General features: G+C 47.6%; 1 protein-coding gene and 1 long non-coding RNA gene across 2 annotated transcripts in view; one reads left to right on the plus strand and one right to left on the minus strand.

The window, feature by feature from the left end:
- Positions 1 to 19,770, plus strand: part of LOC120387375 — a 28,799-nt gene extending 9,029 nt beyond the window's left edge. The window contains exons 2-3 of the long non-coding RNA XR_005590140.1: positions 14,576 to 17,841; positions 19,251 to 19,770. This is a non-coding gene — a long non-coding RNA (uncharacterized LOC120387375). The remainder of the gene's footprint in view (positions 1 to 14,575; positions 17,842 to 19,250) is intronic.
- Positions 3,018 to 23,402, minus strand: ASL (argininosuccinate lyase). The gene is made up of 17 exons (XM_039508051.1): positions 23,280 to 23,402; positions 22,947 to 23,010; positions 19,644 to 19,838; positions 17,737 to 17,820; positions 17,043 to 17,099; positions 14,870 to 14,967; positions 13,863 to 13,940; positions 12,988 to 13,065; positions 12,163 to 12,215; positions 10,906 to 10,968; positions 10,119 to 10,233; positions 7,645 to 7,729; positions 6,501 to 6,560; positions 5,418 to 5,501; positions 4,880 to 4,960; positions 4,233 to 4,339; positions 3,018 to 3,265 (listed from the first exon to the last, which is right to left on the minus strand). Exons 2-17 carry the CDS (start codon positions 22,956 to 22,958, stop codon positions 3,115 to 3,117), a joined length of 1,401 nt encoding a protein of 466 aa, XP_039363985.1. The 5' UTR covers positions 22,959 to 23,010; positions 23,280 to 23,402; the 3' UTR covers positions 3,018 to 3,114.
- Between the last annotated feature and the right edge of the window lie 240 nt (positions 23,403 to 23,642).

Consider the following 23,642-nt stretch of genomic DNA (forward strand, 5'->3'; position numbering starts at 1 on the left):
AGTTAGCAACCCTGTATATAAATCCAGAGTGACTTAACCTAAATAGGTGGAGTTACTCTGAATTTCACTGACAATAGAAATTTGCCCTGTGAATTAGGGCCCAGATTTATTTCCAGGCTGGTAAGAAGAGAGACATGGTGTTCATTTAAAATACTTGTGAGGTGCTCTGGTACCATGGTGATGGAGGCCTCATAAGCACATACACAGATGGATATAAACTGGCTATTAATAAATTTAGGCTTGAAATTAGATGAAGGTTTCTAACCCGAAGAGCAGTGAAGTTCTGGAACAGCCTTCCAAGGGGAGTAATAGGGGGGAAAAAACTAACTGGCTTCAAGACTGAGCTTGAAAAGTTTATGGAGGGGATGGTACAATGAGACTGCCTACAAGGGCATGTAGCTGATTTCCAACCGTTATTAGCAAATATCTCCAATGGCCAGTGATGGGACACTCCAGGGGGAGGGCTCTGAATTACTACAGACGCTCCCCAACTTACACAAGCGTTCTGTTCCAGAACGCCTTGCGTAAGTCGAATTTTGTGTAAGTCGGGAAAGTATACCCGACAATTACACACACACACCTACCTTACGGAACGTATGGAACTTTTTCCATAAGTTTGGATTTGTGTAAATTGGGTTTGCATAACCCGGGGAGTGTCTGACCAGAGAATTCTTTTCCAGGTGTCTGGCTGCTGGGTCTTGCCTCCATGCTCAGGGGCTAACTGATCACCATATTTCGGGTAAGAAGGGAATTTTCCCCCAGACAGATTGACAGAGACCCCAGAGGGGTTTTCGCCTTCCTCTGCAGCCTGGTGGATTCTCTGTAACTTGATGTCTTTAAATCATAATTTGAGGACTTCAATAACTCAGCCAGAGGTGATGGGTCTATTACAGGGCTAGATTAGTCAGGTTCTGGGGCCTGTGATGTGTGAGAGGTCAGACTAGATGATCATGATGGTTCCTTCTCACCTTAAAGTCTATGCCACCGAGCCTGCTTGCCTTACTTACGCAGTGTGTGGGTGTTACAAAGAGAGATGCTAGAGACATAGCTAAGAAAGATAAGCCACCTGAGTGATCAACAATGGGGCTACTCCTGAGCGGTACTAGTGAGAGGATTGGACCCTGAGCCCCGATTCGTCCATTGATGACATAGGGATGCACCCTGCATGGAACTTCGTAGCCTCCAGTCCAGCCGCACACTGTCAGCTGCAGGGTCAGGGCTGTAACTGGGTAGCAGCTTTCGTTCAAACTGCACCCCCCACTCCAAACCTTGACAGGATTAAATGCCGTTACGGTGAGAAATGGCAGCAGAGGAAGACGAACACAAAGGCAAGGGTGGGAGGAGATGATTTCAGATGGATTTTTTTTTTGTATAGGTAGAGTAAGTTTTTTCTGGTACATTTCAGTCTCCTGGCTTGCAAGTCAAATGGCCACAGTGACTGAGCAGCTGGCAGTTAGTCACTGGTCTCTTGTGTCCCAGTGACTCACTTAGAGAGACATCAGCTCTGGTTTTTCCAGCATGGTCTAAGTGAAGGGATTGGCCCTGCTCGTGGGTGATGAAGGGGTGGGAGGTATGTTACACAGCTTGTGTTCATGGAATGCTTGGTCATGCAGAACACCTCAGTATGATTCTCTGCGCAGCTCCGTTCCTTGGGCCGGCAGTACCCTGTGTCACACAACACGCACCCTCTGGCTGTTAACAGTTGTCGATCGGCATTAAGGGCCATCACATCAGTAGGTGGCTAAAAGCTGCTGACCACGAGTTTGGCGATGGGGATTAGAGGGAAGTGTCTCAGCTACAGGAGATTTGGGAAAAGAAAGAAAATAGCTGCAAATTAGAGGCCAGGCTGTGATCGAAGCGGCCACTGCAGCTTCAATAAGACAATGCTTAAGTGCATCTCTTAGCAACCCAGCCTGATTTTAATTTTGTTGAGGTGGGGAGGGGCTGGCTCTGCACCCCATAACACACCCACTTAAGGCCAGGAGGTGGCACTCCTTTTTGAGCCGGCTGGTTTTGTGCCTCAGTGTAACCTGTCTTATTTCATGCCCTTTTCATCTAAGGCTCCACTCGTGCAGAGGCATCGCTTTCCCTCTGCCAGCGAGCAGAGTCCTAAAGCATGGAAAATGAGCAACTGAGCATGTGACTGGTGCAAACAAGGTCAGGGTCGTGTGACTCTGAATTGCACCTGAAAACGAGTGAGCATTTTCTTTTCATTTTAGGGCAATGGGTTCACGCTAGTACCAGAGAAAGGAAAGCCTTGACTCTTGGGAAACGGGGGGTTATTTTTCATGGCTGAGCCTCCCCTCCCATTTGGAAAGGGCGTTACCTTAGATGCCTTACATAGAGTGAAAGTGGCACTGGCCTAAAGCTGGCCCAACATCGCTGTCACTGCAATGGTTACAGCTATGCCAGCTTAGGCTGTGTTCTGGTCAAATCCCCTAGTGACGTTGGTGGAGATAGAGGGGTGTGCAGAGGAAAACCACCACAACTCCTGTGAAGGGGAGTCAAGTCCCATTAACAGGTGCCAACGTTTGTTGGTGCTGGTAGGTGCTCACGCCGCCCTTCTCCCTGCCCCTATTGGATCCCTCCCCAAATCCTTGTCCCGGCCCCACCTCTTCCCTGAGCGCACCACATTCCTCCTCCTCCCCCTTCCCTCCCAGCACCTGCCATGTGATTCTGGCAGAGCACCCACCCATTTTTCCCCATGCTCCAGCCCTGGAGCACCCATGGAGTTGGTGCCTATGCTTCCCCTTAATATGCTGGATAGCCCCTTTGCTGTTCCTTGTACCCATGACCCCTGCATTCCCAAGGTCTTTTTCTACTGATATTAAACCTGGGTGATTTTGCGCTAAAATCCTTCTAGAGCCTATGGGGACCAAGCGGCAACTCTCCCCCCTAGGGCTTGCTCAGGTCAGGGTGGGCTTCCATTCTTTAGAGCACTGGCCCAGCCAGCGCTCGTCATAACTGAAGAAGCCCCACTGGGGGGTTTCCTGTAGAAGAAAGACACGACAGGTGTGCAGGGTTTTCAGTGAAAGACAACACACCCCTGGGTTTATTAACTCAGGAGTCCTGCGATAAGCAGAAACTCGCGTGAATGGGACGGTTTCCCCGCCCTCAAAACAGATCTTTCTGTCGCCTCAGAAGCTCCCTCAGCTGCTCGATCTGCACCATCACGCTGCTCTTGGCCGTGCCCCCCGGCGTGGTGTACTGCTCCACGCTGTTGGCATAGTCCCACACTTGAGACACGTCGGTTCCAAACAGGGGGCTGGGGAGGCAAAGCGAGAAGGTGCGTCAGTGGAGAGCTCCACCGTGGAGTCTGACCCACAGGCTGAACGGATTTAGCTTTGCAAGCCGGCTACGCCACATTCCAGTATCTGCCTGGGTTATGGAGCCCAATCCCACCCCCACTGAAGTCCAGGACAAAATTCCCAAGGCCTCCTCCTGCCCTGCCTTGCACTTTGTGTAGTCAGTTACGCCTGCACACAGTGAGCGCGAGCTGGGTGTAACATGCTACCTGATCAGAAGGGCGGTGTTCTACACCTGCTCTGCGGAGGTGCCAGTGACAAGGCAGGGGCAACGCCGTGGAGAACCAGGCCTTCAGTTTTTAGAGCTGGTCCCACGTGTTAGCACTGGAACGTGTCTAAATCTGCAAGACATTTAAGCCCAGTGCCTCAAAGATATTTAGGTGCCTAACTCCCGTTGAAGGATCTGTGTCCTAGGGCCTGATCCAAATCCTACTACGGTCAGTGGAGAGATTCCCATCAATCCGCCCTGCTTCAGGGAATCAGCTGCCTAGTCACACACCGTCAGGTACAGAAGCTGACCGCAGGCCAGGCCTTTCTGGTGCTGGCATTAACAGCAACGAAAAGTTTGACAAATAAAAATCACTTTCTAGTTGCGCCATGGAAAAAATGGAAAGTTAGTGCTTTGGCGAGAATTGCTGCAGGATCTGTTCCCCTCCCCAGCACACATCTCCCTGTCCATGCCTGGCTCCAGCTGAAAGGTAGCTCCCCATGGGTAAAGGGGTTCCCCCCCTCTTCACACAGGCATCATTTTAGGGCCCACTGTCCAGATGTAAACTTCAGTAGCATCATGGTAATTCAGCCCAGAAGGGCTTGAGGAACAGTCATGTCCAGGCGAGATGATGTTGTAGGAGTTGTACAACAAGGGGACAAGTGTTGAGAACCCTAGAAAATGGCCTTTGAAAGCTCTGAGTTAAGGAATACACAAACCTAATGCTCTTCATGTCCTCCACAGTGAGCTGATTAATGGCGATGCCCTTTGTCTCGGCTAGGTGGACAGCCTTCCCGGACGTTGCATGGGCTTGTCTGAATGGCATCTGCAGTTAGAAGTACACACAACAAAAAGTGAGCAAGCAACTAAGGACCAGGACCAAAGAGTGTGTGAACACTTAAGCGAATGTGGACCTTGTTTTACAAGGTGATGCAACATTCCCAGTGCTGTCAGAGGCTGGGTTTTCTGGGACACAGGGTGTGTCTGTTACGCAGGGTAACACTATCTGCCAAAATGTCTGCCAGGCCACAATGCAACAGTTACACTGCTGGGGATACATTCAAAGGGGCTTTCAGTCCTGCTGACTCAGGGCATAAACAGCACCAGCTGGGGATCCAACAGGACATAACCAGGTGCCTCACAAGGAAAGGAGAGAGTGACCCCTTTCTCTGAAGTATCCAGCTGTCGGCACAAAATGGAATAGCTTAACATTGTTCCTACTGTGCGCTGATGTCAAGGGATGTTGTCAAGAGGAGAATTGAGCCCAGTTGTCTTTGCACTGTCAAGCCAAGATACACCCCCAATGAGTCTTTGCGGCTTCAAAACCCTCCATCACGCTTTCCATTGAGATTTCCTCAATACTTACTCCTTTACGAACCAAGTACAGGGCCAAGTCTGTAGCCAGCATGTCAGGGCTCAAGGCTTTCTCCATGTTCTCCTTATGGATCTGCGGAAGTGAGGACCATGAGCAGAAATCAACAGCTACTAACAGGTCACTGAAGAGGCCTCACACAGGAGATTTCATCCAGGAGAGGCCTGGCTTTTGAAAGGCCTCATTGCAAAAACAACCCACCAGAGTAAGACATTTACTCTCTGCCTTTCGTTTTACTACAGCAGATGATCCAGATACTGCAGTTTAAACTGCTGTGAGACACAAAGGCTTCAGCTAGGAGACCCCTCCCTCTCTCCTGCTGAACTAGAGACCCTCCCCTCTATACAACCCCCCTGTTCGAGGGGTCTGCACACGTGAATGTCAGTGAGATAAGTTTCAACTTGTAGGCCCAATTCTGATCGCACTTCTTATCAGCAAGACTCTTGACTCGGATGGAGTGACTCCTGATTTACACAGCAGTGCGCAAGTGCAGAATCAGACCCAAAACATAGTAGTAAAAAGTTAGTCTTACCTGGAGAGTGGAAATGACTCCAGTTGCCACTGGTAGCACAGAACTCAGAGTATCGATAACATCGAACACGGCCTCCTTGTCTTCCTATTTGTTAACAACAACAACAAAATCAGTCAGCCTAGTGCAGTGGACAAAGCAGAGAGCAGCAGCAGCCTGGTGAGTGGACACAGTGTCCGTGCTGACCAAACACATCTGGTCTCCGTGCACGAGTGGGAATAACCACACCTGGAAGAACTGCCAGCCCATGGAGCTTTGGGCATGATGACGGCCGTCTTTCCCCGGGCAGTCTAGTGCCCAGCTGAGGAGGACATTCTAACAGCAGTTCAGCCCAGCAATTGGGAATTCAGCAGGGGGCGATCTGACTACACTGTAAATTATTTCATTTAAAAACAATCTTAAGTGAACCTTTGTGCTAGTGAAAGGTGCCAGACTGCCAGCCCAAGAGAGCGAAGGCCTGATTCAAACACAGAGCAGCAGCGCAAGCTTTCTCCACGCTGCTCTCTGCCACATGCTCTGCAGTGGCTATTGAGAGGGGCAGAGTAGCAGCTCATTCCCCACACCCACTCAGCTCTTGGCTGGAGACACCTACCCTTGGTGTTATTTGCGATGCAGAAACTTTCCTGGTAGCAACTGGATGGCAACCTCACCAGCTCCCTTAATGTAGCTCAGCTAACAGTTGTCAGAGGATAGAGACCCTTGATTGCAGTCACTCTGGGCCAGATTTGAGTCAGTAAATCTGGCAATAAAACTGCTGTGTCCTATTATCAGACCTCCAAGCCATCCAGACCCTGAGCCAGATCCGCAACTGGTGTAAACTGGCATAGCTGCATTGAAATCAATACACTGGATTGACACCAGCTGAGGATCTAGCTCTGTGGCCTTAAAATTCTCAATTGTCTTTTGTTCCATAATCCATCATTAGGATTTGGAGCGACTCAACTACAGTCTTTAAACCCCCTCATCTCTGAATATGTAACGACCATGTCCCAAGCAGGTCATGCGCAGTGTGTAGGTATGAATGGATTTTGGAGAGTGTGTTCTGTTGTGTCTATGCAAAGAAATGGAAAGATAATTCGGGTTTACCTGCAAGTCCTTGTTGTAGGTGCTTGGGAGTCCTTTGAGAATCATCATCATTCCAGAACACTGCAGAGAAGGGGAAGTTTATGGTACTTGGATTAAAACAAGAATAGCGAGGAATTTTAAACCGTTTCACTCAGCAGAGCTCCAAAGACAAGGCTGCATCCTCTGGCCAGATTTCTGTACACCAGCCATTGCTTGTTTAAAGCCTGATCTCTGGGGGGCCCACTGAAATCAGTGGGAAGACTCTCACGGACTTCACTGGGAATAGGATCAGCCCGTTATTTGCCAGATTTTTTTTTAAACCTTTAACCAAAGCAAACACCTACTGGCAGACCAGTAAAATAAATAAAAAGATGGACCATTCTCAGAATTCCACTATAGTTAGTAGGATTCTGTAGATGGTTATTAAATGTATAGCAGACATGTGCCTTCTTATGCCTGTTATTCACAGTGGATGGACTTCCCCCACCGGCAAGACTTGGCCTCTTGGTGGTGTTACTTGTAATGCTTGGTAGCCAACTTGTGTAATTGCTTCAAGTAGTGCTGTGTGTTTTGTAAGGATTTTGTTGCTGGTCATCCATGTTGTCCTGTTTGATCTAACTGCAATCAGTGCCAGGCTGTGGTGTGTACCTGGGATACAGCCCGGGAGGTGTGCTATGCCTCATGTCTGTAGCTTTGTGGTACAACCCTTCCTAGGGATTATATTCTACTTTGTATAATAGCATGCTCGGAGGGTTGGCAGATGGTGGGGACGCACCATTATCTCCAGGTTACAGTTGAGGAAACGGATACATAGGGGAAGACAGGGCCTAATTGTTAAAGTGGCCTCTGACTTTGGGTGCCCCAAACTCTGGCACATCTTTGATCTCAGTTTTCACCCTCTGTTCCTACTGACTTGAGCTGGAATTGTGGGTGGTCAGCACCTTTGAGCCATCAGGTCCAAGGCCTCTCCTGTTCCACACACAAGTCAAGCCAACCTTTTCAGCTGTAGCCTCTAACAGACTCGCCCAGTGGCTCCCCCGGATTCAGGAAGAGAACCAGAGGACGATGGGTGGGATTTAAATTTCTCTCCCAACTACGCTAACCGGGGATAAAGACGATAGTAACGAGCACCCCAGTGCTCTGACATCTCCTCTTGCAGACTCACCCTTCCAAACACACGTCCAGCCTTGCTGCGGATCAGCTCCAGACTGTCTGGATTCTTCTTCTGAGGCATCAAGCTACTCCCTGTGCTGTAAACAAAACACTGAGCACATTAGACTGATGAGGTCCCTGTCTGTAGAGAGGGGAAAAGAGTTCACGGGGGCTCTGTACTCTGCACTGCAGCAGACCAGGGAAGCTACACCTGCCACCACCATGTACAGTCTAACTGCACGTGGCAGGAAATACCTGGTGCTCTCCAGCGTTCATGATGAACAACGGGGCTAATTTCCTCTTGACACACCCAGTAGGGGCAGGGGTTCCCAAACTGTGGAAAGCTGATGTCTGGAATTTTCCAGAAAACGTCAGGAATATTAAACCCATTGCCCCATCCCCCATCAGCTCTGGCTTGTTAGCAGTGGGTCTGGCATTGGGGAATGGCTCCTTGCCCCACGTATTAGTCCTTTGCAGCCCCCCAGTCCCACACTTTGGGAAATGCTACAGGAGACTAGGGCAATTCATAGTAAGAGACCACGGTGGGGTCACTGGGTGGAATCCAGCACACACAGAGCCGCAGCTGAAGGAACTGCCAGTTCCTTTACCTGGCCTTAGACACACGAGGCCACATTCACCCCTGCAAACTCCATTGACTTCAGTGGGGTTACACCAAGGATGAACTGGATCCTTTGTGCACTGGAGCAGCGTGCTATTGCTCTGCAGCCTACTCTGCTTAGTTAGTTTACACAAGTCAGGAGTGGAGTCTGTCCCTTTGACACTGTTGTAGCTCCACTTTAATGGCACTAGTCTGGATTTAAGCCAGCACAGCTGAGAGCAGAATCAGAGCCCCTGCATGTTAAAGTGCTGCTTGTGCAGCTGGAGTAGAGTGATTCGGTGTTTGTCTAATGAAGACTTTAAATAAGATGCAAAATATCACACTTCCCTGGGTCTCTCAGATCCCCCATACGTGCTGCTTCTCCCCTAACTCAGCCTAGATATGCCAGATTGTCTCATGGGAAGAGAGCAGGGATGCTTGTAGATAAATTTAACGTGCATCTTGTCTACAGCTACCATGCATCCCTGCTCCTGAGCCTGTATCAAAGCTGCTCTGGGTTTAGCTCCGTCTAGCCAGAAAGATCTTAGCTGTCTTATTCAACAGCTATGTACATATATTGAAGGGAGCCCAGTCCCCTCAGGGTGTGGTCATTCTTGTACCAGGATATACTAACAAAATGTGGCTTAGTAACCCTGTCAGAGTGAGAAATGAGACTAGTAACAGGAAATCTGGAAGGATTGCAAAACAAGTCTGTTTAAGGAAAGGCCCTTTTTACGGGAACTCCCAGCATAGGAAGATTTTTTTTTTTTTTTTTTTAATTCCTGGTTTCTCATTTACAGCCTGATTCCACAAGTGTTTACTCAGGCAAAATGCCCAGTGAGTACGACAGAAGATTCAGCAGAGTAGAGCTATAGGATCTGGCTTTTACTGGGATCAGAGTCAAAATATTTTTTTAGTAATATGTACACTTATAAAGCTCCTAACGTCCGACACTCTAGTATTAATTTGCATGATATTTCTGTGAAGCAGGGAAGTCCCCCTTTACCATGCCCATCTTACAGGCAGGCAAACTGAGGCAAGGAGGCTGAGTGATTTGCCCAGTGGCACTGGCAAGGAGGGAGTAGAATCCACAACCCCTCTCCTAGCAGCAATTTGTTCCAAAATGGAAATAGTCACACAAGTAACCTGGTCTCCCTGCATCTAAAAGAAAAACCAGGTTAACGGGGAATATTTGTCCAGGTGCAGAAGTGAATGATAAGAGCCCGCTCAAACACACGCTGTTACTGGGCATCTGACAGGACTTTGCAAGCAGGAGGCTCCACATCTGAGTACAGTTTAATTGTCTCTCTTCACACCTGATTGAGAAGCCAGTCCCAGCTCAATGCCAAGCCTGTCATTAGGATCTGGCAAATATATAGTGTCTATCCCTGCCTCCCCAACCCCCCCAGGCCTATGCTGTGGTGACGGGGGCAGGACACATGCATCTCTGGGGAGCTAAGGATACTAGTGGGTTGAAAAGAGGGTACAGAAAAATGGGTGCTGGAAGCATGCTCCGTTGGGTTGGGAAGATGGCATCTGAAGTACAAGTATGTTATTGCCAGCCCACCAAGCAGACTACCTTTTGGGGGGGCTATGCCCCAGGGCCATCATTATTCTCCCTGTCTAGTTGTGAAAGCTCCCCTCTACCATAGCAACCCCCTCTAAGGACTGCTAGACACTCCCTCCTGATCCCAGTGCAGGGTGTGAGCGATGCTGATTTATAGCAACTCGCTCGATTGAGGTTTTTGGGTCTTTTCCTCCACGATCCCCTGTTTATATATAAAGGTTTGAATACAATTCATATGAGCTCCTTTTATGTGGAATGTGGGAAATGGGTTGGTTGGTGTGGGGGTGGGGGAATAGGACTGCAATAAGCTCTAGAGAGTTACCTGTAGGCATCAGACAGAGTCACAAAGCCAAATTCCTTTGTACTATAGATGATGAGATCTTCAGCCATCTTGCTTAGGTGAATCATTAACAAGGAGGCAAAGAAGAGAAACTCCACTGTAGAGAAGGGTGACAGTCAAAAGCATATGAAGGTCTTACTTTGGCTGCCATTGCTAGTCACAGTTGTAATTTAGCTGCAGGAAAATTCAGGCTGTGAACAGCCATAAGCATTTAAGGTAAAATTCAAGTGTGACTTAGGAGCCAAAGACTCATTGAAGTCAATGGGACTCAGGCTCCTAAGTCACTTAGGCACCTTCAGAGCATTTGCCCGAGATCTATTAGATTTGTGGAAGGCCCGTCACTTGGGTTGTTGCACAAAGCCCTGATAGTTTCAAATTAATGGTGACTCCATCTCCTTAGCACATGCCATTGGGAGTTTCTTTACCATGAGGGACTGAACTCCTCTTGAGGGGCAATATCCTCAGCATAGCTAAATCGGCATAGCACTGGAGTCAAAGGAACTCTGCAGATTTACGCTGAGGATCCAGACCCGAGGGTCCCAAATTCAGTGGCTTTGGGTCACAAATATAACACCAGATATCCATATGTAGTATTTATTGCCAGGTTAAGAGCTCAATCCTCCCACCAGGAAGTGCAGGGGGCGGGTGTGAAACCACCACATCTGAGCTTTTCTTCCCCTTGAAAAGTTTACTGGGAAGAATCTCAGAGAAGCAGGTTCCTGGTGAGCATTCAGGGATGGGGGTGGGGAAGTGATAAAGTTGCACCTACCCACGAAGTCTCGCTCACTAGTTGCATCCATGCTGTTCAGGCTGATGGCAGCAAAGTCAAGTTCTGCAATTTTAAAAAACACATACACAGGCTCAAACCCCTGGCTGCTATTTGAGCTCTGAAGCCCTGCTTCCCCAGGCTACCCAAGCATGTACTTAAACTTTAAGCAGGAGCAGTGCCATTGCTACTCGCCTGCTTAATGTTAAGCACACACTTAAGAGTGGTGATGAATCAGGGCTTTAATTATTATCCATAGACTTTCAAGGGAACGGTAGCTGATCAGCTCTGCTATTGTGTTCCTCCTGCAGGCACCAGAGCATCAAATATTTGTAATCTCATCTCACTTCAGAGAGCATTTTTATCACAAGAGAAGGACTATGACCCCTAAGTAAAGTACGTTGCGGTTGATGGGAGTCTTCCCATTGATTCCAATGGGCTTTGGACCAAGCCTTCTAGTGCCAGTTATTTTCCAAGCAGCAGGGCAAGGGATTGCAACATATCTAGAGGGTGCGGTTGGAACACGTGGTTTAATGGCCATCTGTCACAGATGGCTCCCGAGTGCTCCGTTTCCAACCAGAGTCCGCTTCAGGGACCCACAAAACTCAGGGACGTACTGCCTCTTCTTTGATGGAGAGTTCTGCATTTAACAAGGCCTCTGGGGTCTACTGCTGTCAGAGTGCATGGATCAGCATCTTGCTGCCTGTGCTTCGTCTTAGGCAGATGCAAAGAGGAGGGTTCCCTGCCAGTGACTGCTGTAGCAAAATACCCCACTACCAGGGCTTCTCTTCAGAGTGCTAGAGAAAGGGTTGGGGGCAGGGAACTAGCTGTGTGTCCCCTGCTACTGTGGGGAAAGGAGAAAGCACAGCAAGGGGAAGTGAGGTGAAGACCCTCTATAGCGGGGTGGGCAAAGTAAGGCCTGTGGGCCGGACTCAGCCCACCAGCTGTTTTAATCCATCCTCGAGCTCCTGCTGGGGAGTAGGGCTTGCCCTGCTCTGGCGCGCCATCTGGGAAGCAGTTTCTACCCACACGTGAGAAATAACTATAGTGAGGGGCATCTAAACTCCTAAAGCCTGTCCTGTTTTCCTCAATGTACATTACATGCATTTGGCTGATGGGAGCTTTAATTCCCTACCCCTCATGAAAAGGGTGTAGTACCTACAAAAGTCAGCATTTTGCTTAAGTGATCTAGTCTATGATGCAGCAGTCAACCTGTTACCATCCCCAGACTTGTGTTCTGTGAATGGAAAGACAATTTACCTTTACGCAGAAACTCTCGATCGATACCCAGTGGGTTGCCAGCTACAGCACCGCTGCAAGGCAGAAAGAAACCTCATGCATGACGCCCTGCACTTCTGACACTCACAAACCTGCAGCAGTGTCCACAACACACACTCCAGTTACAGAAAGCGGCGAGAGACGCCGGTCTTTAGACTGGTGATACCTGGCTGCTTTTTCTACTGCACTGCCCCATCGCACACTGTATGTGGGCAGCTGTAGTATATTTTGTTAGCTCCTGGCCTGGCCAAAGTCAACCAACATGTCTAAGGCGTGGTTTCTATTTTGAAGTGTTTAGGGCAGGATCCTGTACCCAACAGAAGAGCCTGCAGATACTGGAGATCTCGTCTGCAAATCCAGACAGCCATGTCTGAAATATCTGCCTCCCAGGGGGCCCTGGGCTGAAGGCACAACATTACACCTGAGAGGCACTAGCAGTCTGAGTGCTCTCAGTCCACATTCGCTCAGGTAGGCTAACAGTCCATCAATGGATATCACACAGATGGATCCCTCCAATGTAGACAGAGCCGTAGATGATGCAGACCAATGATTAGGGTAGCCAGAAGGAATGTATCAAAAGTGGGTGGGTGGGGGGAGCATATTACGTGCTCAAGAAGGTTATAAGCTTTGCCATCTGTGCCATTTACAACTGAGAGCTCAACAACCTCCTCCATCAGCACATACAGCTCACATTGGGCTCACTGAGTAGAAGGACCCCAACCCTCACATCTGTGTTTTCTCTGTAAGATACACAAGTGTTACCCCCCCACACACACAAAAAACAAGCAAAACAACTGAACGCCTTACCTTCCCAATGGCAAAACATTGATCCTTCTCTTCACTTCTCCCAGACGCTCAGAATCGCGGGTGAATGCAACTGCATGACTGTGGGGAAATAAACAAAAGGAAAAAAAGAGGACAGGTAGGAAAGAAGCCTGTTCCACATTTTCCTCTCTAAAGTGGAACGTAGCTGTTGTAAGGAGTGCCAGGTTGTCAACCCTGGAGACCAGATTCCTGTTTATCAACGGATCACAGAGCCCATGATACCATGGGCCTGGAAAGCATGGGACCCAGATACCATGGTGAGGGGTGCTTTGTCAGTGAAGAGATGGAAAGGCCAGCAGCAGTGCAAGCTTCCCCATCCTCCAGTGAGCCGCAACGCTGGTCTACAGGGACCACCTCTAAGTGGGAGACAGGTACCCTCTTTTTCATGGCCCCTCAATCATCTGCTCTCTGCAAAATCTACTCAAAGTAGACTGTGGGCTCAGAACCCTGGTAAACTAAGTGCAGATTAAAATGGAGCTGTTAGGTCCTATGGTCTTTTGTGGCAGAGCCTATGAGCTACTCTAAGTTTAGTTCCTGAGCTTGGCTGCCTGGTGTTTGTGCAGGGAGAGCTTTGGATTTTATGCACTCAGCCCCTGTGTTTCTTCTCTAAACCCACCCACAACCGAGGAAGAGCATTAAGGAAGGCTAACTCAGCATAGGGCTCCTGGTAGCGTGCAGTTTGCTGTGCTACCCATCCTAACTCGGACATCTTGCAAAACAGCAGCTTCCTAGGTTAGCTTTGGGGGCGACTTCTGCGTCACCACGTGCTGATGTTACAAGGTGACATGGCTGCACGTATAGCTGTCAATGAGCTGGTCCCCAAGGACAAATTGTCACAGCAGATCCTACGAAGTTACCTGAGTAAAAAGTGGCTCCACCGGATTGGCTGAGCTCTTTGCAGATGAGTATAGCCAGGAAAGATCACATCAGTTTCTCTGCAATAAGAAGTAAGAGAGGAGGGAGAAAAGGGAGACAGCTGATCTACAGTTCAAAAGAGTCTAGCAAATCCAACAACCTGCAAATTATGTGCTAGAGGCTCACAATAAGCCAGGAAGTACTGAGCACAATAACCATTTAATAATAGATGCAGTAGCTCAAACAGAAGCTATGGACTTGATGCAGAAATAACTGGGTGAGGTCATTTGACTCGTGTTACGTAGGCGGTCAGACTGGATAATCACAGTGGTCCCTTCTGGCCTTAAATCCATGAACCAAGTGTCAGAGCCAGGATTAGAACTCAGGAATTCCCAGTCCAGTGCATAGTCCACTAGGCTTTCAAGCTGCTTTTGTACCATTATTGGTTTAGGGTAGTACCAACCCTTTGTTGTATAGTAGTTATTTATCCTCATATTTGTTAGCTATGAAGAGAACTGTGACATTAAAGTATCCTGTAATGAAGGCTCATCAGTCTATGATAAATTGTTTGGATCACTGTAGTTTAGTCAGCTGCTACAGTCATTACAGTTTTTAATCGTTACAATCTGGAAAGGTTGAGCAGTCCCAGCTGCCTCTATTTGATTTTGCTTTATTAAAATTAAGTTTTAGCCTCTTCAATATGATTCGTTGCCAGGATACATCTGGGATAAGAGGAAGTCTCCATGCAGCAGGCCAGCCATTCCCCGAGAGAAAAGAAGGGGCCAATCCTATTACCCGGACCATCAGCTGCACGCACTTTGCCTGACTGCACATGGACACTGTATGAGTTGAATGGAAAGAACACCGCTGACTTCAATGGAGTGTTGCGGATTTACACTAGATAAGGATCTGGCCCAGAATTTTTAACATCACAGCACACAAGCCGTTTCCCCAAGAGATTCCACAGCGTTCCGTTTCATAGCATGGGCTTGGAAAAATAAGGACTTACGCAGCAGCCCGTTCCACCAGAGTCTTGATAAACTGCAACAGGTGAGCAGACAGGACAGAGCAGGAATTTCGCATATAGAGTCTCATGTCAGTCACAACCTGTAAGAGATCCCCAGTCAGTCAAGATGGAGCATGATGTACATTGTGACCAAACAATACTCACCGGGTCATTTGACTTTTGCCAGTTTGGGGAACCGGATAAGAAAGTCAACCCTCCACCCAGGGCCGCCCAGAGGATTCAGGGGGCCTGAGGTCTTCGGCAGCAGGGGGCCCCCGCTACCGAATTGCTGCGGAAGATGCTCCGGGTGGCCCAGGCCCTGCAATAGTTTTCCAGGGCCCCCGGAACAAGTGAAGGACCCCACTCCAGGGGCCCCGAAAAACTCTCGTGGGGGCCCCTGCGGGGCCTGGGGCAAATTGCCCCACTTGCCCCCCCTCCAGGCAGCCCTGCCCTGCCCCGCCCCCCCTTTCAATAGTGAAAAAAACTTCCCAGTGCCTTACGGATGCCATTCAAACAGTTCAGGGCTTTCAATCTAATTCATTATTCAGTGGGAATTTCCCTATATTTGAATTTGCTCTCCAGGGGCCTGATCCGAAGCCAGTGGGAGTTTTTCCCATTAACCTCAATGGGCTTTGGCTCCGGCCCCATCAGTGGTTCCCTTAATAGAAGGTCTGCTCCCTAAAGGTGCTATGAACCTGTAACTCCCGCTGATGTTAGGAGCAGGTCCCAGCCACTGGAGAAGACAAACACAGAGGGGGAAATAATCACATAAGCTAATACTAGCACAAAGGGACTCAAAATATAACATCAAGCAGCCCAAAGCTTAGAGGGCTGGTCCATCTACCTGTCAGAGGCCAAAAGCTCACCGATAACCCTAAGCTTTTTTCCTGGGAACCCTGTACTCTGTGTTCAAACACACAGGACCAGATCCAGTGCTGAAGTGAAGCCATTGGCAAGACTGCATTACTTTCAATGGGTGCTGGATCAGGCCCACAGAGAGAGAAGTGAAAAACAACATTATCTAGGGAAACAAAAAGAACTAGAAGGTGGGGGATGGAGAATGAGTCTAGGAAAAGTTATGGACTCGACATTTTAGTAAATCAGGTGTAAACACAATATTTGTCCCTAAGGTCAAGAATACGGCTTGCCAAATGAAATTACTGCTACAGTCAGCAGCCTGGACTAACATCTGAAGCTCTGAATTGAAAAGGACGAGGAGTCAGTATGGCTGAGTAATGGTGATAAAATGGAATATACTGGGACTATAAAATTAACAGTGACCAAAAGAGTTAGAAAAACTGCTGGAGGTCAAAGCAGAAGTGTGAAAATTAACTGCAGGTGTTTGCCTAACCATAGCACCAGCTTTGGTAACTGCAAAGCTCTTCACATTTAATTGCCGGAGTACACACGTGTGAGCTATAAAGAAGGATCCCCGTGACTATGGGCTAGACTCTAAAGTCCCTCAGAAATGGAAACAGAACCTACAGTGCGGTTACACAAACATAACCCCCTCGCTGGGAAAATGCAAGTTCCTCTCAGGGCTGCTAGATCCCGGAGTCTTCAGCAGAGAGCTATTTGTCTTCCAAAGCAGTGCATATGTGCGCCACTCCCTCTGTTTAGTAGCACTTCTAACCTGCTCAAGTGTGCGTGAGATGATCACCCTTTAGTGGCTGCAGAAGATAGATCAGACTATGACTAATACCGCAGCTATCTCGGGTTCACCTTCAGCTCAAGTGGTTGGGACTGAGTCCCGAGTTCTGTCCTTGCTTTGGACGATTAAGTTCACGCAGGAATGATGTTCAGTCCAGGTGGAAACCACGAAGCCCGCCATAGAACGGCTGCAACTTGTTTGAAAGAGTCTTGAAGCACCTCGGGTTCTCTCTTTTGCACAGAGCTCCTATTGAGTTCCAAAGGAACACTGTGCAAGAGTCTGGCTGCATCGTCTTGGCCAAAAGAAATGGAGTTCAATTTGTGTTCGTACCCAATACCATTACTCAGCAACTGTGCTCATTCTGTCCACCCAGCACTCAGGGGCCACTAGATGAGCTGCACACCTGCAGTGACTAAGTCCCAAGGGAGCATGTTGTGGATGTCAATTAAGAAAAGGGAAAGAAGGTAGAAGGAAATAAAGGAGACAAAGCAAGTACTGAATGACACGAGGCAACTCTTGCCATACTTGATCATTCCGGCTTCGTCCGGTGTGCAACTTCCCAGCTGCATCCCCAATCAGCTCCTGAGGGCAACAGAAGAATTTCCATCAGTGTTGGCAGTACTGGAACGATAAGGACTGCAGAGAAAGCAGACCCCACCTGCGCTTAAAAGTCAAGGCCTGGATTCACAAACGCTGACGCAAATGCTTAACTTTATGCAAGCAAATAATACGCTGGAGCCAGGCAATTCAGGGCAGGGACAGTTTTGTTATGTGCTAGTACAGTGCTTGGTCCACAATGGGGCCCTGATCAGGGCCCTACATGCAATTGCAATACAAATAATCCCCACTGGGCCCTTTCGGTGCCACCAGACTATACATATTCAGTAGTAACTAATAATATGTTAAGCATGTGGTTAACATTCATAAGTAGGATCAGGCCCCAAAGCTGCTTTGGGCCAGGTCTGGCCAAGTCTTCTCCTAGCAATATTTTGGGACAGCCTTCTCTCACTCTGAATACAAAATAAGATGGGGCAAAAAATATACGCCACCGAATGTATAAATAAGAGTTTGCAACATATTTTTAATTCTCTCAATAGGGATGTAGCCTAAAAAGGAAACACTTAGATCAAAGTATCTAAGGGGAGAAGACTTATTTTACTACTGCCAGACTGATCAGAGGCATGACCTGGAAGTTATCAGGAAATTAGAGGAACTGGACCTTTAGTCTGCGTTCGTTGGCAGTGTGGATGTCCTCATCGCTTTTGTTCACCACAAAGGCTCCCCTGGACCATTCTTCAGAAATCTACATCAGCAAAATACACTGGTCAGTAGTTAAATGACGCTTCTTTACTGCGCAAGGGTGTTGGAGACTTGATTCAGTCAGGTTTGTAAAATGTTTTGCGATCCTCAGATCTAGTAATTGGGCCTCATCCTGATCTCAAACTGGTGCGATTAAATAACTTGACTGAAATCACTGAACTTACATAATGGTGCACAAGAGATCAAAATCAGGAACTAAAAAGTGCAAAGCATTATTAAGAGACTCTTGCTGTCAGATTAGAAATACATCTTAAGTCTCATTAAAATTGCATCAGATCAGTGCCACGCCCTCCTTCAGGGTGCAGGAATATGTGTTGTTGCACTTTCTGGGGGATGCACTCCATCAATCTGTTCTTTCATCTCTAGCTGCTAACCTTTAAGACACGTGTGGTTAAAAATGTACTTGACAAAATGAGTTGAAAAGTCAACCAGCAATACAACCCACCAACATTTTCCTATGTAAACACTGTATGGATTCCCCATTGTTCACAGCGTGTAATCAGCAACAATGGATTAACAGAGATGCATTCCCCTGGCTTATCTGCTGACTCTTCTCTTTACCCCTATATAATATGGCGAATTAATTCAGACAGCCAGACACAAGAGCATCCTGAGCATCGGCTCAAAGAGACCATTCCCAATTTCTACTGAAACAATTCCTGAGTACTGTTTGTTCCGGGAAGGGGGTTTCAACTGAATGCACCTCAGCAGGGTGTCTCAGCTTCTATAATGGCCTTTAATAACATTTGTAGAAGACTTTCAGGACCCACATTCCTGCCATATTACCTGGGGTCACAGGCTACCAGCCAACATTATATTAAACATGGTTCTTTTTCTTGTAGATCTAAGCACATCTTAAACAGATGCTATTGAGGCTGTTGATCTTAAATATGAGACTTTCTCTACACACAGGCTCCTATCTTTAACACATATAGTGCAAGTCATTCACAGATGGGGGGGGGAATGCAATTTGAGAGATTAAGTGAGTTTTCCGAAGGTCACAAGAGCAACCCAATGTCAGACAACATTAGAACGAGAGTTCCTGGCTTCCTGGCCTGTGTTCATGCCATTAGAACGTGTTACTCTTCAGGATTCCAGGGATCAATTGTTCTAAACATATCCAAGTAGTCCTAAGACATACACTGCCATTTCCACAAAAACAGAGTGGTGCAGGCATGCTACAGAAGTCAGTAAAACAAAAACCCCTCCTCTTTTTGAAGTGAAGAGCAAATAAAGGATAGACTCATGAACATGAGTTGCCTCTTTGGGAAATCATTCACCTTTGTAATACCTTCAGATATTGTGATGCTATAGCTATCCACAGAAACGACAAATCTTTCAGAGTCGGAAATGGCAGGGCCTTGGAGTGGGCTTACAGATTTTTTGTTCTTGATTATGTGTTTCTGCCTGCAGGAAAAGAGACACTAAAATGGGAGATCTCCACCAGGCAACTGTTTGGGGGCATGGAGCAGGCTAAGCACAACATGGGTTAGAGTGCGTACACCTGAACGGGAAGCAGAGGTAAGCCAAGGGTCAGGACTGATGCTGGACCCCCAACTTTATAATCAAAGACATGATTCAAGACACCATCCCTGGTCAGGGAAGCACGTAATGTGCCTACTTTTAAATAACGGGACTTAAACATGGTTTTCTTGAATCAGGACTAAGGAAGATTACCATGCCGACTACCTGAAAAGAGAGAGATCAACAGCCAAATAGCAGTGGCTAAAGCTTCAAGTCAGGGTGGGTACCTGTGGCAATGCTTGACAACCTTTTACCACACTCTGTGCTTAAGCAAATACATACCTTTTCTAATCCACTCAGAATCTTCTCCAAATCACCCTTGGTAAGAATCCCAGACTTCTCCAAAGCCTTGGCATAAGCCATGCTCCCTCGGATGTCAACTTCCGACAACCGCTGGTCACAAGCCATGGAAGAGTTGAGAGTCTCCATGATGGGATCAGTGCCTCCTACAAATCTTCCTCCCCAAAGTTTATCCCCCTATGGAAAAGGAAGTTTTTTTAAAAAAATGCAGTTTAAAAGGACATACTAGTAAATCTGAAAGAACCTTCAAAGAAACATTCTTTGATATGAGTATTAATCCTGAGGGACAGCATCCCTGAATCTACCAGAATAGAAGGAACAAATTGAGACCTGGTGTAAGTGAGTACAACTCTGTCAATTAATTTGGCCTATTACACTGACTTCCATTTAAGTCAACAGGCCAACTTTGGCAGTAATGTCAAAGGTGCTGTAAGCGAGTTTACGCTGCTGTAACCTGTGCAGAGAGAGGCCAGGACAAAAGGGAGCAAGGAGGCCCTGCTTTAAATGTAAACATTGAAACCCTCCTGTCCGCAGCTTCTCCCGTTACATCTCTCTCTCCCAGACCCTTATCATGAGTCCGTCTCCCTTATGCACACTTACCAGTTTGAAATCACCTACAAAAAACTTGACTACAGTTCAGCAGCTGGTGTGCTAAGGTCACTGCCTACCACGCTGCCCACTGTTTCCTTCTGTTCCCCCATCCATCTGTATGTAGCCACCTGTTGTCTCTTGTCTTCTATTTAGATTGTAAACTTCTTGGGAAAGGGGCTATCTTTCTGTTCTGTGTTGACACGTAGCACAGTGGGGTTCTAGGCACTACCACGATGCAAATAATTATACATCACTTCCGAATTGCACTGAATGGGAACTGCCAGTATTCATCTAAGAGCAGAATGTGGCTGATGCTCAGATAATAAGCAATACAGCCTTTGAGTTATCATGAGAGCACAGATCAGAAAAAGGCTGATGTCATATTCAGAATGCCAGGACTCTTGCAGGCCGTTCCAGAGATGGGCAGTTTGTCTTTGTCATTAGTGTCTAGCTACTGAACCGTTACTGCTGGATCATGGGCCCTAACCAACTGTACTTTGCCCCCAACACAAGTATGGCATCTTTATGTCCTCATTTTTCAAAGTGAGTATAAGGGCATGTGACACACAACCAGCATTGACCTCTCTTTTAAAGCAGTTGAAAGCCACTGACATCCTTTTAGAGCAAAATAATTGGTCAGCAAAGGACATAGCAAAGACTAGCACTTTTCCACTGGTTTGAACAAAGAACGATACGTTCGTTATAAAGAATAAAAAGCAGGGGAGGGGTTTTAAGTGAGAGGGAGCAGTGGGCAGATATAAGCTACCTCTATTAAAAACACTTCTGGAATTATGAAGTATTCTAAGTTCACATTGTGCCAGAGTCTCTCCTCACTTATACTGGTGTGAATCAGGAATAACTTCATTTACTGCAGTGGAGTTACACCAGGATAAAAACAGTGTAAGTGGCAGGAGAATCAAGCCTGCTGTGTTTTAAGTTTCAAGGACAGGTTTTGGTCTGTTAGACGCAGTTACACTGGATTTACAGAGTAAATCAAATGAGTTAAAATTTACCCTGGTGTAAATCTACTGCATTGATTAATTTGACATTGGAGTGTGGCATTACAATATTCTTTGTGGGCACCCTTCTGAAGCGAACACACTTTAAGCCACTCAAATGCGTAAACCTGCGTGTAACCTATTTCACCATGCATTTGTACAACGGCATTGCTTCATTAGCAAACAGAAACGTGTCCCTTGGTCCCATGTCACTTGTTTACACAGATGGACACATCCCTGAAGTCCTTACACAGGCAAAACTCCCACTGACGTCAAACGGGATGTCTGCTTGTGTAAAAACTCCATGGTTTGGCCTAACAGATTCAAAAAGAAAGTTTCCAAAGCAGATATTAGCAGACAGAGAAGCAATTGGGAAGCATTTACAGGAAGTGCCTGTAGCAGACTTTAAATGGATACTTGTGCCCATCTAATATATTTCTCACACCCCTTCTACTCCCTCTGCAGGCCAGGAATCATAGCCACCTTCTCTGGCAGAGGACTGGATAGGACCCAGTTTCAAGTTAATCAGTGCCACTATCTCATCAGCCAGCGAGCGGGGTCATTGTTAAGCAAGTCTTTCCCCAAGGACTGTTTCCACATATCTACCAATCTCTGATGAACAAAGATTGTTCCTGGGGTCCATCTTACAGTCCCTATGGGGGCAATACACTTAGTGAAGTCCTGGGGAGTTTTGCTCCCAGGACTGTAGAATTAGGGCCTATACTTGGAGATTTAAAAAAAAATATTTTCAGGGCAGCTTTGTCAGTCCAGCCATTTTTAATTCTAAATTTTGTCAGTCAAATTCTGCACAGCCTCAGCTTTGCTACCACCTAGATTTTGGCATCATATTGATTTCCTCTACTGTTTCAAGTGAATGGCATTTTGCCTCTCAAACCTATACAATTACACAGCCTGATCTCTGCAAAACTTTTGAGTAGATATGATTTTTTCCCTCATCAATTCTGTACTAAGGACAAGTGCAGGGGGACAAAATCTGGAGATCAACACGAGCCCATAGAAGCATTTGGACTAGAGAATGGGCAAAGACATATCTATGTGTTTTGTTTCAGGTTCTCCCCATATTAATTCAGGCATAAACAGACAATTGAGATAACTGAACCTTTACAGCAAGTGATTAAAAAAAAAGTCTAGCTGTGAACATGCAAACAGTTTTTCTCATCTTTTAGAAGTCACAGAATTTCATAATATATTTTGTACGGGCTTCTCCCCTAGTCAAAATTTGCTACCAGTTGGACTATGGAAAGAACAAGGCTGGCAAATTTTGACAGGTGAGAGACGCTTATCAGAATAGTGATAACAACGGTGCACAATAGCAGATAAGGCCAAGAAGACTGTGCTAGCAATTTTTGGAAATGGAAAGCATGAATCGCTATGGGAACTGGTCAGATTTTGCTAACAGGGGCCAGCGCTGAGAATGCAACATTTGTATAAAGAAGCATCTTGGGGAAGCAACTCTACGAGTGGGTGTCCAAAGAGTGATAAACAGGAGAGCGACGGCCACCTAAAAGAATGAGTGTTGGTCGTGGGAAGAAACCCTCAAATAAATGGAGGTCTGCAATATTTTTGACTCACGCTCCCTCCAGAAGAATTTACTTTGCCTGTGGAGCAGCTCCCATGACAGAACATCTGATAATGAGGTGACAGCTCCTGATGATGCATCAAAGCTCACACTCACCTCAGATGCCATGTCGGGTGAGTTTTCCCCTCTCTCCTACCGAAACCTCAGCAACTGGTGCAACCTGCAAGACAAGAAGCCACTGATTCTTCCCCTCAGCAGGGCGGTGCAGTGTGCAGCTCTGGGGTGCCTGGCAAGAAATACCCCCGCCCCAGCTTTGCTGCCATCTGTTTACTCTAAACCAGGCGCAAGCAAAGCCCATCAGGAAGGCTGCCCCATCCGTGCCCGCACGCCGCACCGGGGCCGGCTCGGGCCGGTTGCACCAGGCGGAAGGCAGTGGCCCTGCCCGGAATCAGGAACAGGGACCGATCAGCTGGAACCCGACGCGCTCACCTGCTCTGCGGCAAAGCCCCGGCGCTGCTGGCCCGAGCCCGGCTGCTATTTCACGCCACCGGGCACCCCACCCCGCGGAGGGGCCGGACCAAGCCTGGAAATGCTCCGGAGGGTCCCTCCCACCTCCAATCCCCGCCCCCCTGCCTGGCTGTTCTCTTCTCCGTCCGCCCCCAGGCTGCCGCTGGTTAGTGTGTCAGCCTCTGCCAGGCTAATCAGTGGCAGAGGGGGGGAGATCGGTGCTCACAGCTGACCCCGAGTCTGTCTCATTTGTAGGGAGACAACTTGGGGGGGCGCTATGGGGTACAGGGGAGAGACTCCCGCATTATGCATGTTTAGGGTGACCAGATGTCCTGATTTTATAGG

Source organism: Mauremys reevesii, linkage group 20 (genome assembly GCF_016161935.1).
Source record: "Mauremys reevesii isolate NIE-2019 linkage group 20, ASM1616193v1, whole genome shotgun sequence".
In the NCBI taxonomy this organism is placed as follows: domain Eukaryota; kingdom Metazoa; phylum Chordata; order Testudines; family Geoemydidae; genus Mauremys; species Mauremys reevesii.